Source organism: Haliaeetus albicilla, chromosome 8 (genome assembly GCF_947461875.1).
Source record: "Haliaeetus albicilla chromosome 8, bHalAlb1.1, whole genome shotgun sequence".
In the NCBI taxonomy this organism is placed as follows: domain Eukaryota; kingdom Metazoa; phylum Chordata; class Aves; order Accipitriformes; family Accipitridae; genus Haliaeetus; species Haliaeetus albicilla.
The window spans coordinates 1,442,790-1,456,105 of NC_091490.1; the positions used below are offsets into that span (position 1 = coordinate 1,442,790).

Consider the following 13,316-nt stretch of genomic DNA (forward strand, 5'->3'; position numbering starts at 1 on the left):
TTCTAGAGACTCTTGGAAGCAGAAAAGTAAAATGTTCCCGGCCATGCCCTTGCGCTATAGCTACACTCCTGTCTGACTCGGGTTTGTCAGGGTGTTGCTAATCCCACTGGAAAAGCTGGGAGTGAGCCTGGCCCTCCCGCAGCAGGTTCCGGCTCTCCCTGCGGTCCTTTGCCATCGGTGTCATTCAGGTCAACGGAAACTGGATGCCCTGAAAACATCTGGTGGGAGGTTTTCTTATGTTTTTCCATCTTGCTGTCAGTTATAAACACAACGGACACCTGCACTGCTGAACCAACAGCAGTTTGGCAAAGTTCTGTGCTGTCAGTATTCTCTGTTGGGAACAGCCCTGGGACTTTTACCTGACGGGTTTTCAAACTGCGCGCTTCAGTGGGAAAGCTTTTCCCAGGCTCACTCAGTGTTATTCGCTGCTCCCCCTGTGATGCACTGCATCTCAGACGAAATCTGCGCCCATTCATTTTAAAGAGACTGTTACTCAAAGAAAGGATTGTATAAAGGTTAAAGCCTCAGTGACAGTGAATATAGCAAGCAGGGGCTAGCGCAGCCTGGACCAGAGTAAAAAGACAGAACAATGTAAGACTGGGGGAATGGGGAATGTAGTAAAGGGCCTATAATTTGAAATTAAAAAGTTAAATAATATAATTAGCAGCAATAAAAAAAGTTTTACTGCCACCCATCACAAGCTTCTTCCATTTACGGACCATACCTGTCTAAACTCACTGTTCATCCATTTGGTGTGTTCACATGGAATCAACTAAACATGTCAAACAAAAGGAAGTTAACCAATTTTCATGTAGGTTATTTATATCTAGGTCCCAGAGTTGACAGTATAATTTATTAAGTATCTCACCCTGTATAGTGACATTTTTACTAATTAATATGGAGCCAGCTATACACACTGCATATGTACAGGTATTTTCATAAGGCATATAATATCTTTGCATTGAAAATAAATGAACATTATTAAATCTAATTTAATATATACTTTCTTTGAGGTGTTTATGAAAATATTTTTTCTCTATATTTTTGTATGTGACATGATAGAAATATTTCATGGGAAGTACAGGTTAATATATTTTATCTTTATAAAGGCATATACAACTTTGAGGCAGTGTTTCTGATGGACAGCAGAATTCCTAAAGAATTTGTATGTGCTTCTGTGTTTTGAAATCATATGAAATTGACTTTAAGAAGTAACTTGATTAAAAAAACGCACCAATGCACAGCCAGAGGCTGACAATTAAAACTAATACATAGCCACATGAACAATATATTTATATAGTTAATATATTTTTTTTCAAGATGATTGGTACTAACATATAGTATTATACATTTGGCACTACTGTTTGCCATTGGTCCAGCAATTGGCAAAAATTTGTTTCCTATGTATAAATCTGTTTGAACATTAGATCTGGCTAGATGTATTTACTATTTATAAAAAAATATTTAGACAGTAAGCTCACGTTGAATAACTAGGTCTACTGTATTCTGGAAACTCTTCAGTAGTAATACAGCTTTCTCATGTTCCATATGTACAAAACTGTGTCCATTTGCCTGTAACACAAAAACAAGAAGAAGAGAAACCAAATGAGATTCTCTTTAGTGTCTTCATTTTGGGGGAGCAAAGGTATATATGAAAATTAAAACCAAGGCTAAAGTAAATAGTAGTCGTATAATGATTTCCCACAAACAGGAATTTGACTGTACCACTGAGAGAACACATTTCTCTTCCTCCGTTGGACAGATACTGCACTCCCCCGCTTCAAGCAGGGGCTGGACTAGATGACCTCCAGGTCTGCTTTCCAACTTCAGTTATTCTGTGACTCTATGATATTCTGCGTATTTTCTGACAAAACAGTAACTCTGGGATGTAAGAGTTTCACCTGCTGTGAAGCTCAAAGGAAGTTAATGCTGCCAGAATGCATGGCTGACTACAAAGGAGGCTCCGACTCTGATCAGATGCAGACATACTGCAGATACAAAGAGGGAAAAAAATTACTGAATACACTGTTCTGCTTTCATGCTAATTAAATCTTTCTATAACTTGTCTGTTACAACGCTATTAAAAATGGTCACATTTTAAACATAACTTCTAAGAGTTTCCCGAGTGTGATCAATAAGCCAAAGCAGAAGATCCACCATTCCACAGAATGAAGCCAGCCCGTGAGGGTGCCCAGGGACTGAACAAAGGTAACGCTCGCTCAGAGCCCTGCCCTCTAGCCATCCACGAAACCCTCAGGACTACTCCCTAGGTGCCAGCTCAGTCCTCGGACTCCCGCGGCCCTGCTCCAGGGCTTGCACACAGCCAGGTAGACGCTCGGCTGGTTCAAAGCTCCCCCTTCCCTCCCCAAAGCCACAGGCAGAAACCTCCACTGTCCTTTACCCGTGGAGCCCATTCCTGACCACGTCTGGGAAGGCGCGGGTGTACAGCTGGGACCGGTGCTAGGCAGTCGTCACAGAGGCTGCCGGGGCTGGGAAGGTAATCGAGGGACCGGCTGTAGGGCTGTCCGTGGCAAAATCCGGTCTCTCTAGCTTACAGCAATTCTATAAACACACTGCACTTTTTAACAAAATACATATACGTGTGTGTATATACATATTTTAACTAACATTTAAAAATAGGTTAGTGAAGCCTTCATGCTTTGGTTAATGAAGTACCGCTGCTGTGAAATCACAGCCCCAGAGAAGAACTACCAGACATCTCTTGCACATATCTAGACTGTTATACACGGGTATCTTCTCGGCCACAACAAAACCATACTACGCCACATTAAATATGGAAGACAGTCTTCAAGAGCCGCTCCTTACCAGCAGTCAGCATGGCCGAGGTATTGGACAAGCAGCCCAAAGGGGCTGCCGGAGCCCCCCAGGGTGCTCGGGTTGCCCCAGCTCACCCCTGGGCCTGCTGCTGGTCGTGTCCTCGCAGAAGATCCGCCCCCCGGACCAGAGGCTTGCAGAAAGGATGCCCCGTGCTCTCTCGCTGTATTAAAGGACGCCCAGCCCAGAATGAGAACTCAGAGAAGTGCTGCGCACACCTCTCTACTGAAACAGGGAGCCCATGAGCACACTGGTGCTTTCTTGGGACTTAAAGGCTTCTGTTCAAAGCTATCAGCTGCTGCGAGCTTTAGTGCTGACAACTGCACAGGAATGCCAACAGGCTCATGCAGAAAAAGCTGCATGCAAGCAATAGTGAAAAGTAGCTCACTTGTATTCATGTAGTACTGTTTAGCTTAATACAGTAAAATACATTTGCACTGAGAAACAGGAATGCAAATTTCAGCCAGGAAAAGTTTCAAAAAGTCATTCACTTATGTGCCAAAATTAGGCAGCCATTTGGCATTCAGTCTGAGGTCAGCTTGAACTCGGATGCAATTCAGAGGGAAACTGAAGAAGTTTCAGATTATTCACCACACAGCTCACTGGGATCTGTACTGCTCATTCGGAAAAAAAAAAAAAAAGAACCTGCAAACAAACCTGACAGCAGGCCAGCTCTGCCCACTCCCCTTCTCATTTTCAAGCTGCGCAGTGAAGGGTACAGGAAAATGTTGTGCAAGTTCAGCTCTAGCTAGCAGAGAAACCTCTTTTCTACAAGAAAAGTTTCTCAGTGGAAGAGGGCTGTAGGAGATACACATCCAAAAATACCTAAGCAGGCCACACCCAGAGGGATTTGTTATTTAACATATAAATAAATGATAATCAGAATCTACTTCTTTCATTCCTGCTGTGGTCTCACATTCCCCGCATAATATGCTATGAAATTCACCTATATATTTACACATTGAGTTACTATTTAGTTCTATTATACAGAAAGAATGGGTTTTAGCTGAATCGTGGAGCCACCAAAACAAGGTTTCTTAGAACTGAAGGGCAGCCTTAAACATACAGTGGCAAAATAGTACGACATGGCTGACAGAGCTGCTCTCTCCTTGCTGACAGACTTAGCAGCGCCGTACAACTGTGCTCCTCCTTAGAAGTCATCTACTAAAACTGCTGCTAATTTTATAACAGAAAAATCATTCTTATCAAATAAATAACTGAAGAGCTTATGACACAGAAAGGAAAGATACAACAATTTTGCTCCCTGCAGGATCGCAGCGGGGCCGTGGGCTTCTGGACTTGTAAGGACCAGAATTTGTTCACTGCAGAAGACACACACACACACACACACACTCTCTCTCTCTCCTCTCTCTCTTTTCTGTCAAAAACAGGCATCGGGCAAAACCGTGCTTAAGAATGACAGTTTCTCCGGGAGCTGGGTAAGTCCACCCAGGGAATGTTGAGCCTTTTAATTTTTAAATCTTCCCTCCTACTTTTACGAAAACTGCTTGGGGAGATACATAAATGCACGACAGAAACATTACTGCTTCTCCTGAAAACATCCTGCTACACAAATTCTTCCATGTAAATGTTTAAAAAATTTCCCCTTGGAGCCTTGGTCCGATAACATCTTCCTGTGCACCATTTTGAGTAAACTGGATTCCCCGCATGGGAGCACAAAAGGTGCACAGCCATGGAGGTGCTCCAGTCACAGTGACACAGCCAGTAACGCTGGGGGGAAAAGCGTCAGACAGACGTGACAGGAGGGAGAGTCTGCAGCATGAAGATTTAGATGATACTAAAAGCAGATCACGGGGCAGACAGCGTGAGGACAGAGTGGGCTAAGACTGAGGAGGCACAGGAAGATGCTTCCTCCCTCGGAGTCCCCGCAGAAGCTGGTGTCACAACCAGCGCACGTGTGGAAGACGCCAAGCGGCGCAGATAGCTACAGATGCCAAAGAGGAGAGATGACGGGTGAAGAGGAACCTCCTCCTACACAGTAACTGGTATTACAAAGCCCTTGTCTCTGGCAGGGGATCGTCTCACGACATAAATGCAAACGGGTGATGGTAACAGTGGAAAATGGGGGTGGAGGTGAAGTGATGCCAGTGAGAATTAATAATTTCAAGTTCTTACTGCCTAGGGAGCTGGATACTTTTAGCTAAAGGCACTGCTTATATTTGAGAAGTAAAATATACTTCATCACAGTTATGTTTTTTCTCTGTTAATTCCTTCATGAGATTAATGACCGCTCATTTACTTGCCACAATATAAATCAACACCTGGTAATAGGTATTATGCACAGGTAGAAGTAATTGCAAATAAAAGGAAAATGTTCTTGCCAGAGAATTTGAAATGATGTACTGACAGTGACAAATGAGAAACTCCGCAGAGACTGATCCACAACCCTACGAGAATGACTGAGAGTGCAAAGTCAAACAAACTTCATCAATGTAAGTGATGAATAAATCAGGAGAGTGAAATTTGCTACCCCCCCAAAAAAATGCAGCAGTACCTTAAATGTGATTATATAAATATACATAAATGCTCCTATACATGAGAAATCCCAGCTCCTGACGGCCTGTGCCCATCAGGAGAAATCATTTGAAATAACAATAGCTATAAAATAAATGCAGGTCAAAAGTGTACGTCTTTGATGAAGACATGCTAGGTACACACACGCAGCAGACCTGTCCCTGCCCAGACCAATACAGCCCTCGCACGACTCCATTAACACTACTCCCACAGCATATGCCCACTGCTTGCCCCCGCAGGCAACCTTCTCACCTTATTTTGCTGTTACTTTTTAAAATATTTTATTCTTAACTGTTTTTGTTTCTGTTACTAAGCTCAGCTTTCAATATAGCACCTTGATTATTCTAAGGATCTCTAGCTAATTTTGTACTTCATTTAGCTTCGCTATTTTCTTTATTTCACTGTTTTCTGAACACACTAGCAATTAAACTGGAGTTGCCTATCGTGGACTTCAGAGCTGGTAACTACTGCAGTGCCCGTGCCAGGTAGGAGGGGCAGGGGGGAACGGAGGAGCGAGGGAGGCTACCGAAGACATCTGAAACATCCTTGGTTTGCTGACTTCCTTCATATAACCGATTAAAACACAGTTAACCTCTTACCCTTGATCAGTGTGAATGGTTTTAAAAACTCTTATAAGCCTTTCAGACGATGCGAATGACTCTCTCAAAAGTAATACTATTTGCTGCCAGTGGTAACACGTTTTCCAGGCTTAACAAAAAAAAGAGAAACAACCTTGCAGGATATGGTAGAAAACCTTTCTCTACAGGGACAGCCATTGTTTTCTGTGAATGAGGAATTTTTGAAAGGTATGTTCAGGAACAGCCTGTCTTTCTATGTAAAAAGTTTACTGGAATGCAGAAAACATTTGTTGCATTAACAAAAAAGAAAACAAAAAGCGGAGATTTCTCTGTAAATTATGCAGATGCTTCCATGATCCAGTAGCGGATCCAGTAGTGGCTGGTTTTCATGCGAGTGCATTCAAAAATGATGAGGCAGCAAAAGAGAGGGATAAATATTGCCAGTTACCATTCTGTCAAACAATGTGACTAGATAGATAGCTCCTTACACCAGTGTCACATCAGCTGCAAAGGCAACAGTTATAAACATGTCTTGCTTTGTCATATACTTATGCTTGTGAAACTGCCTGTAAAGCGCCTTTCTCCCTGCACCTTCTTGTGCTGTTAGTGTGGAAAAGCTGGATATGATGTAAGGATTATTTTTATTTTCAGTTTGAATTGTGTCACCCGGATCATTCCTGTGACAAGTGGTACGCGTTAACCCTTTCCTGCAGTGCCATTCCCTCCCAAAAGGCTGGTGCTGGCATTCGTGTGCCTTAACAGCATCCCTGGGGAGGGAGCAGAAACTGCCAGGCCAAACGAAAGACAGCCCGGCTCCTTGCTGTGCTATGGTCCCTCTGCTCTCAGTGTGCCCCCTGGGTTTAATTCAGCTCCCCGCTTGCGGCAGAGGGGCTGTTGGACAGCACACCCCAGTGCCTCTTTTTCACACCCTCAGTTTGTTTTCAAATGGCTTTTTATTCCTTCCTTCTGAGACCAGCTTTCAAAAGTACTTTGTTATAGAACGATATTAAACTACCATAACAACAAAACTAGCAGTTAACTTGTCCTGAACACAGTATCATTGTACTTCTAAGATGCAAAGACTCAGTTCAGTTACAAAGCAGTTAAATCCATCCATACCTGGAGGATCTTATCGCCAGGCTGGAGCAGGCTGGATGCTGGTCCGTCAGGCTGAACCCTAGTAACAAAGATACCCTATAAGTCAGAAGTAACAGAGGTTAGGATGCTATCACCAAGAACTAGTTCCCAAAATACAGGTGTCTCCCTAACTGGTGGCTGGGGGCTTTATATACTCCGACAACAGTCTAAACACTAAAGTCTTTTTTTCATCTGTTTGTAATCAAACACTAGTATGGGTTTGTAGCAGCTCCCCGTGCCCTTCAGCTGGCTACTGCCTGATAGAAACATAATTGTGGGTCATTTGAAACTAAGATTCCACATCACAAAATAATGTCCAATATGAATAGGGCAAGAGTAACAGGGTTATCAGGAGGATAATTAAAATGGAGCAAGCATTAATTTATTAGAATAATGCGTACCATAATCTATACAGTAATCTTTGTTTACTTCCTCTAGGAAGAAAAACAGCTTAAAAAAATTTCTGAAAAGCAGCCTTGATATTCAGCCCTTGAGATATTCAGTACAAAGGTCTGTAGGACTGTCACTTAATACAGTGTCTGTGGAGTGAATGACTTTGAAAGGGGAAAAAATATTAAGTAATAAAGGATATTTTTAGATTTGTATTCAGAATTTCAGTAAAATATATTAATAAAACCCCAAATCAAAGACTGACTTCCTAGATGATGAACACATTTGAAATATTTCCAATACCGCTCATGCAGCCCTGTACTTCTGTACCCTCGGTCTCACTTTCTCTGCTGTGCTTACCCTGCTGCCAAGGGTAAATACCTTTAAGCAGACTTTAGAACTGAGCATAGGTAAATTTTAGCCATGCACATCACTCCCAGAGACACCAGAGAAATTTCCTGCTTGGTATCATCATGCAAATCATGTGCGCCCTTGAGGGATTTTATAGCCTTCTGGAGCAAGGTACTGTCCAGTATTTCTGTCAACCTTATAAAAACTTGAGCTCCTTGGGAGCAGAGCGATGGGCAGCTTGTATTTCATCCATGTGCCATTAACTTGTGACACAAGTCTGCCATTCGAAATGACTGATCGCTCCTGTGCATTTTACTGCTTTTCCTGTCCTTTCATCACAGTACCAGCAGCGTGTCAGGGCAGAGGTATATCACTATGCAGAAGAGTGCTCACTGCCATCCCCACTAATTTCATCTTATAGACGGAATAGTACCATATGCGTCACTTAAAACCATCACAAACATCTGGTATGTATGACGAGAGACAGCATCACCCTTGTAATCGCTTCTGTGATATTTAAAACATGATAAATCTGATGTAACAGTGCGGGAAGCATTGCTTCAGAGTAACACCACATAAAAAAACTTTTAACTATTAATTCCTTCAATTTAACCACCCTATTGCTCCCTTAGCACACAATTTTGCATTTCTGTTATTGGTGAAATTAAGTCTATCTACAGCTGTTATTGCACTGCATGTATTACTGGTACAGACACATTCATAGTGGGGTATCAACTCTTCTTTAGTAATTTCACGCAAGTGATAAAACAGTGGAAGTATAGTTTAATTCTAACATCACACATGAAACTGTGGGAAAAAAGACCATGATGTTATAAACTGCAATCCTAGTGTGCAATCTCAAAGGACACCAAAAATAAGTAAGTTTTAAGGGATCGTCGTTAAAATGCCCGATAGTTATGTACATTAAATGGACCTATTCTTGAAGTTCAAAACAGGAATTATCAATGAGAAGATTGAAAGGAATTAAGATTGTTAGATTGGTATTTCCAAGCATATTTTACATTTCCAATTAGCTTTCTGTTGTAATTCAGAGTGGTGGGGAAATTACTTTTTTAATTTGCATGCAGATCTCAAATTTTTGAGAAGAGATGAAAAGACAGTTTTAATTTCATCATTTGCCAAACATTGTCAATATTTATGGAAGTTATGACTGCCTCTGAAAACTGAATCCAGTATTATCAAAGAATGTAAACTATAAGAATATGTTTAACAGAGAGTTACCCATAGTACTTGTTTTTCAACAAACTCCAGTCAGTTTTACTGCACAGAACAGAAAAATTCACAGGTCTAAGAGTCCATTTCCTAATCCTAAAGCCCTGCGTTGTTGATAATAGCCAGCTGTTGTATTTTGACTAGGCTTCCTTTCACTGTAAAGAGATTTATCAACCTCTTAAACGTGTAATTCTCAGAATGAATACTGAGTCTCCCTGACCATCATGTACCATAATGGTGACATTTTTAATTCGCAGTACGGAACAGAAGACTGCTTCCCATGGTGTTTGTAAGGCACCAATGTTCTCCAGACCAGTTTGCAGGCCAGGCTGATTTTATTTGATACAGCTGCTATAAACCCTGGCTTTTCAGCTACCTAGTGATGCTGTTACTGGTTTAGTGTTCCCTCTAATGACTTTAGTTAAAGTTTAATCAGGGCCTATATTGACTCTTAAAAGAAAAAAGTGAGAGACAGTTCTCCAGAAAACAATCTTAAAAATTATCTTATATGTGGAATACAAGGCAGACACCCGTGTGATTTCTGTTTTGATTCTCTCGTCTTCATTAACCAGAAAAAAAAAAAAGCGAACAACAATCCCCTAACAAAAACAAGCCAAAGGGAAAAATTCTTTCAATTATCACAACAGAAGTGCTTAAAAATTTCACTGATGCTATCTATGTCTCCACTATATGGCACTCTAAAATAAGGACCATTTAGAGAGAAATTTGTAACTTACCTTATCAGAAGGTTTGAATGGATTTCCTTGTCCACTTATTCCACCACTGATACTAAAACCAAGGCCAGGATTCTTCTCTATCCTCACACAAAACTAGGTTAAAAAGAAAGGGCAAGATAAGTTAATGCCAACATTAAAGTGTATCTAAACAATGGCATCTTCTTCGCATATATCCCATTTCACCATTAACGAGATGACTTGACCCTCTCAAAAGCTGTACTGCACAACAGTAAAAGTCAGTAGAATAGTGTTATAAACCGAAAGTATTTTCATGATTTTAGCATGCTGCAATGACACCATAATATTCACAGTGCTGTATGTATTTTGGCATATATTTTAAAGTTTTATTTTCAGGGAGAAAAAAACCCACCTTTAGACTTGTGAAAGAGCAGTTCACATTGGCCAAATTTTTCACTTAAACATTGGGATAAATCTGTCAGTGAAGCTTCATCTTGTGTGCTTTTATTTTGCCAGAATGTGTCACACATGCAGCATCCCCGGGTGCTGTGCTTGGGACAAACCCAAGGAAGAAGTACTCTGAAGCTCAGAGATCTTCAGACCATTGTCAGCATCAGCCTGCGCTAAGCACCGACGACTTTTCCAAGTGCCTCACTCCAGGAAATAGTGCTGAATCTTATCTTTTAGTCAGGATGACTCTAAATGGCATTGGGTAATTGAATATAAAATAAAAATGACCTCAGTGTAGCTTAATGACTACTCATGTAGCCAGTCAGAGCATGTACTCCAGCCACACAAGCAATTGCTTCTGAATCTCAATGCAATACTCAGGGACTTAATACAGGCAGCTGCTTGTGTGGATTGACCAACACTTTACACAAGAGAAAGGTTTACTAATGATTCTGAACCTTATTCTGCAAGTCAGGTGCCTCAAACAGTTATTGCAGTCATTAAGGCCAAATATAATGGGGATAGGACCACTTAATGAAGAAACTCATCAGCACCCATTTCATTAGACTGGAAGCACTGGAGCTACAGCTGGCCTTTCGTAGGGCTAAACTGGAGCAGCCCATAAAAACCTGAGAAGATCAGCGTCTTGCCAAAAACACTGCACTGTTAGCACTGAACCAGGTTACTGGGGAATTTGCAAATTAATTCGGTATGACCCGGTGATGTCAGCTCTGTTCAGGAACTTCAGTGCCAAATTGTGTTGCTTGGTCAGTCCAAGAAAAACCCGCTGTCAGTCCCTGGTGCTGGGGAAGAGGACAGACCTGCTCGCCCGCCTCCAGCTCAGCCATGCCTCCCCCGTGCTGCCTGGCTCAGCTGCCCTCTGTTATTGCCCTAGGCTCCCTTTTCCAGCTGTATACAGGGCAGAAAAAACCAGAACGTGTTTGTCACAGTGTTATTCTATAGACATGCTTTCTCACCTGCTCCTGATAGGCATCCGTACTTCTCTGACCCTTGGTTTGGATTAAACACCGCCCTGTCTGAGGGGCTCGAGAGCTCTGCGAAGAGGGAATCTGAATAGGCAGTGGTGGCTGAAACTGCTGAATGGTGACTTTGTTCATGTTTCCTTCATACTGCTGCTCGCGGCTCCGATGCTGTAGGCTTTGTGATCCCATTAGAGTCTGGATATGGCTACCTGCCTGTGGGTAACGTAACCCGTTAGGCCAGAAATTCAGGAAGCTGAAAAGAAGCAATTATTACAACTTACAGAGTCAAGTAAAAGCAAACCTCTTAAATCATATCAGAGGTTTGCCTTTTGACCACAGTCGGAAAAAAACGCGATTAAAAGCAGCAAGGATATGCCCATTGCATTTAGTGACCCTAGGAGGTTTAAGGGAAATTAGCCATATACAGTATGCTTTATAAACAGAAAATATTTTTTTTCCTCATGTCATGATACATGCTTCTGCTCAGAATGTTTTGTGAACTGAAAACATTTAATAAATTGAAGTAGGGCAGATTATTCATCACAGCACACTCTGAAGATACTGGAATGTTTTTTTTCTTGAGGATAGTTTGGAATAAGATTTATAACACAAATACAGATAATGGCCAGTATTGTGCACTGTGTATGGAAAGCATAATCAATTAAATCCTATGCCTTGTCCTAGGAACAGATGTGGCTTTTACAAAATGTAACTAATTATCAAATTTCTATGATAATGTCTACTGATTTGAAGCTGTAATATTTTGTAAATATAAGTGAAATACTGTGTTTACATTGACTCGGCCTTTTGATATTTTCAGAAAAAAAATGGATGACGGCTATCATGCTTCTACCCACTCCATCCCCACTGCCTTTCACGTTTGCAGCTGTGATCTATCAGGTGAGGTTTGCTTTCTGTATGCTGCTCTTGACATGGTAAAGTTGCATGCTTGCTTACTCTTTGATATACAGTCTCTTTTTAGGCACATGAATTTCATAAATATTTGATGCAAATCTTCACAATATAGATTGAGTTGAGACAATTTTATACTTTTCATGTTTACAGGATTCAGATGTTGATGCTTACAAAATAATCACATGCAACTTAGCCATAAGGGAATGAGCAAAATTTATGCTCCGTTGTATGGTCAAATACTATTATCTCCATGAAATATTACACCGTTGCTACTGAGAATTTTCAGATTATATGCACCCATCAACCAGCACTATTATTTGAACAGCCTGAATGCGAAAGAGCATTAAGATTGCATGTCTCAATGTCTGCAAGTCTCTATGGACAAAACAGACCTACTTAAATGATGTTTCACATTAAGTTTACACCAGCCAAAGACACAATCATGTCTCATCATGCAGATCTAATCCCCAGTACTATTGAACCTTTATGACCCTGGGTGGAAGAGTCACCAATTGTGAGACTGTATTTTAGACAAGATTAAATTTAATACAGCGAAAGATCAAAACATTTCTTACCCATTGGCCAATCATCCAGCCTCAGAAGTTATAGCAGCCAGGGCATTGGAATTAATTGCTGGTTGCCATAGCAAAAATATATCTTATTGGATTTCCAAGATTTGTCTGCAGAACACATCATTAATACAGATGCAGTTGGAGCTACTCGTGTCACTGACACAGAATCCCAGCAAGACATGCAGTGACTCCAAGCAAAACTGATCTGCTCTGTCCTACTTTTTTGCTGACAACATTTGAAGAAAGGGACTAGGTAGAATACATGTCTAACAGTTCTTCTATTTAGTACAGGAGGGATAGTCTCAACGTGAGTAATGACAGAGAAATCTCTTACTCCTTGTGCCCAAATCGTCAGTCCCCAAACTCTTCTTAAAACACAGCTCACCTGTGTACATGAAAGTGCTTAATAGACATTGACAAACTTACTCCAAGAATAGCCTGGTGAAGTCAGTCTGTACTGCGAACATCCCACTTTACAGGTCAGAGAGATCTTCAATTCAACCAAAATCAGAAGGGAAGGAAAATGCTCAAGACAGATTTCTTAGCTATTCATTAACTCCCTAGCGGCAACAAACCATGCCCGCAGCGGATTGCTGAATCCCTGTCACCCTGCACCGTGGAGATGCAAGGTGGGCAGGTGAC

At 41.3% G+C, this 13,316-nt stretch overlaps 1 protein-coding gene across 6 annotated transcripts in view; it reads right to left on the reverse strand.

Moving 5' to 3' along the window:
* Positions 1-834: 834 nt before the first annotated feature.
* The window catches only part of LRRC7 (leucine rich repeat containing 7), a 177,975-nt gene continuing 165,493 nt past the window's right edge, over positions 835-13,316 (reverse strand). For 4 of the 6 annotated variants that reach the window (XM_069788407.1, XM_069788401.1, XM_069788403.1 and 1 more), the window contains 4 exons: positions 11,182-11,400; positions 9,797-9,889; positions 7,068-7,142; positions 835-1,572 (listed from right to left, as the gene is read on the reverse strand). In XM_069788407.1, the coding sequence (XP_069644508.1) occupies positions 1,465-1,572; positions 7,068-7,142; positions 9,797-9,889; positions 11,182-11,400 (495 nt within the window). In that variant the 3' untranslated portion in view covers positions 835-1,464. Of the gene's footprint in view, positions 1,573-7,067; positions 7,143-9,796; positions 9,890-11,181; positions 11,441-13,316 lie in introns of those variants that run through there. The other 2 variants (XM_069788402.1, XM_069788404.1) reach the window with 2 other exon arrangements.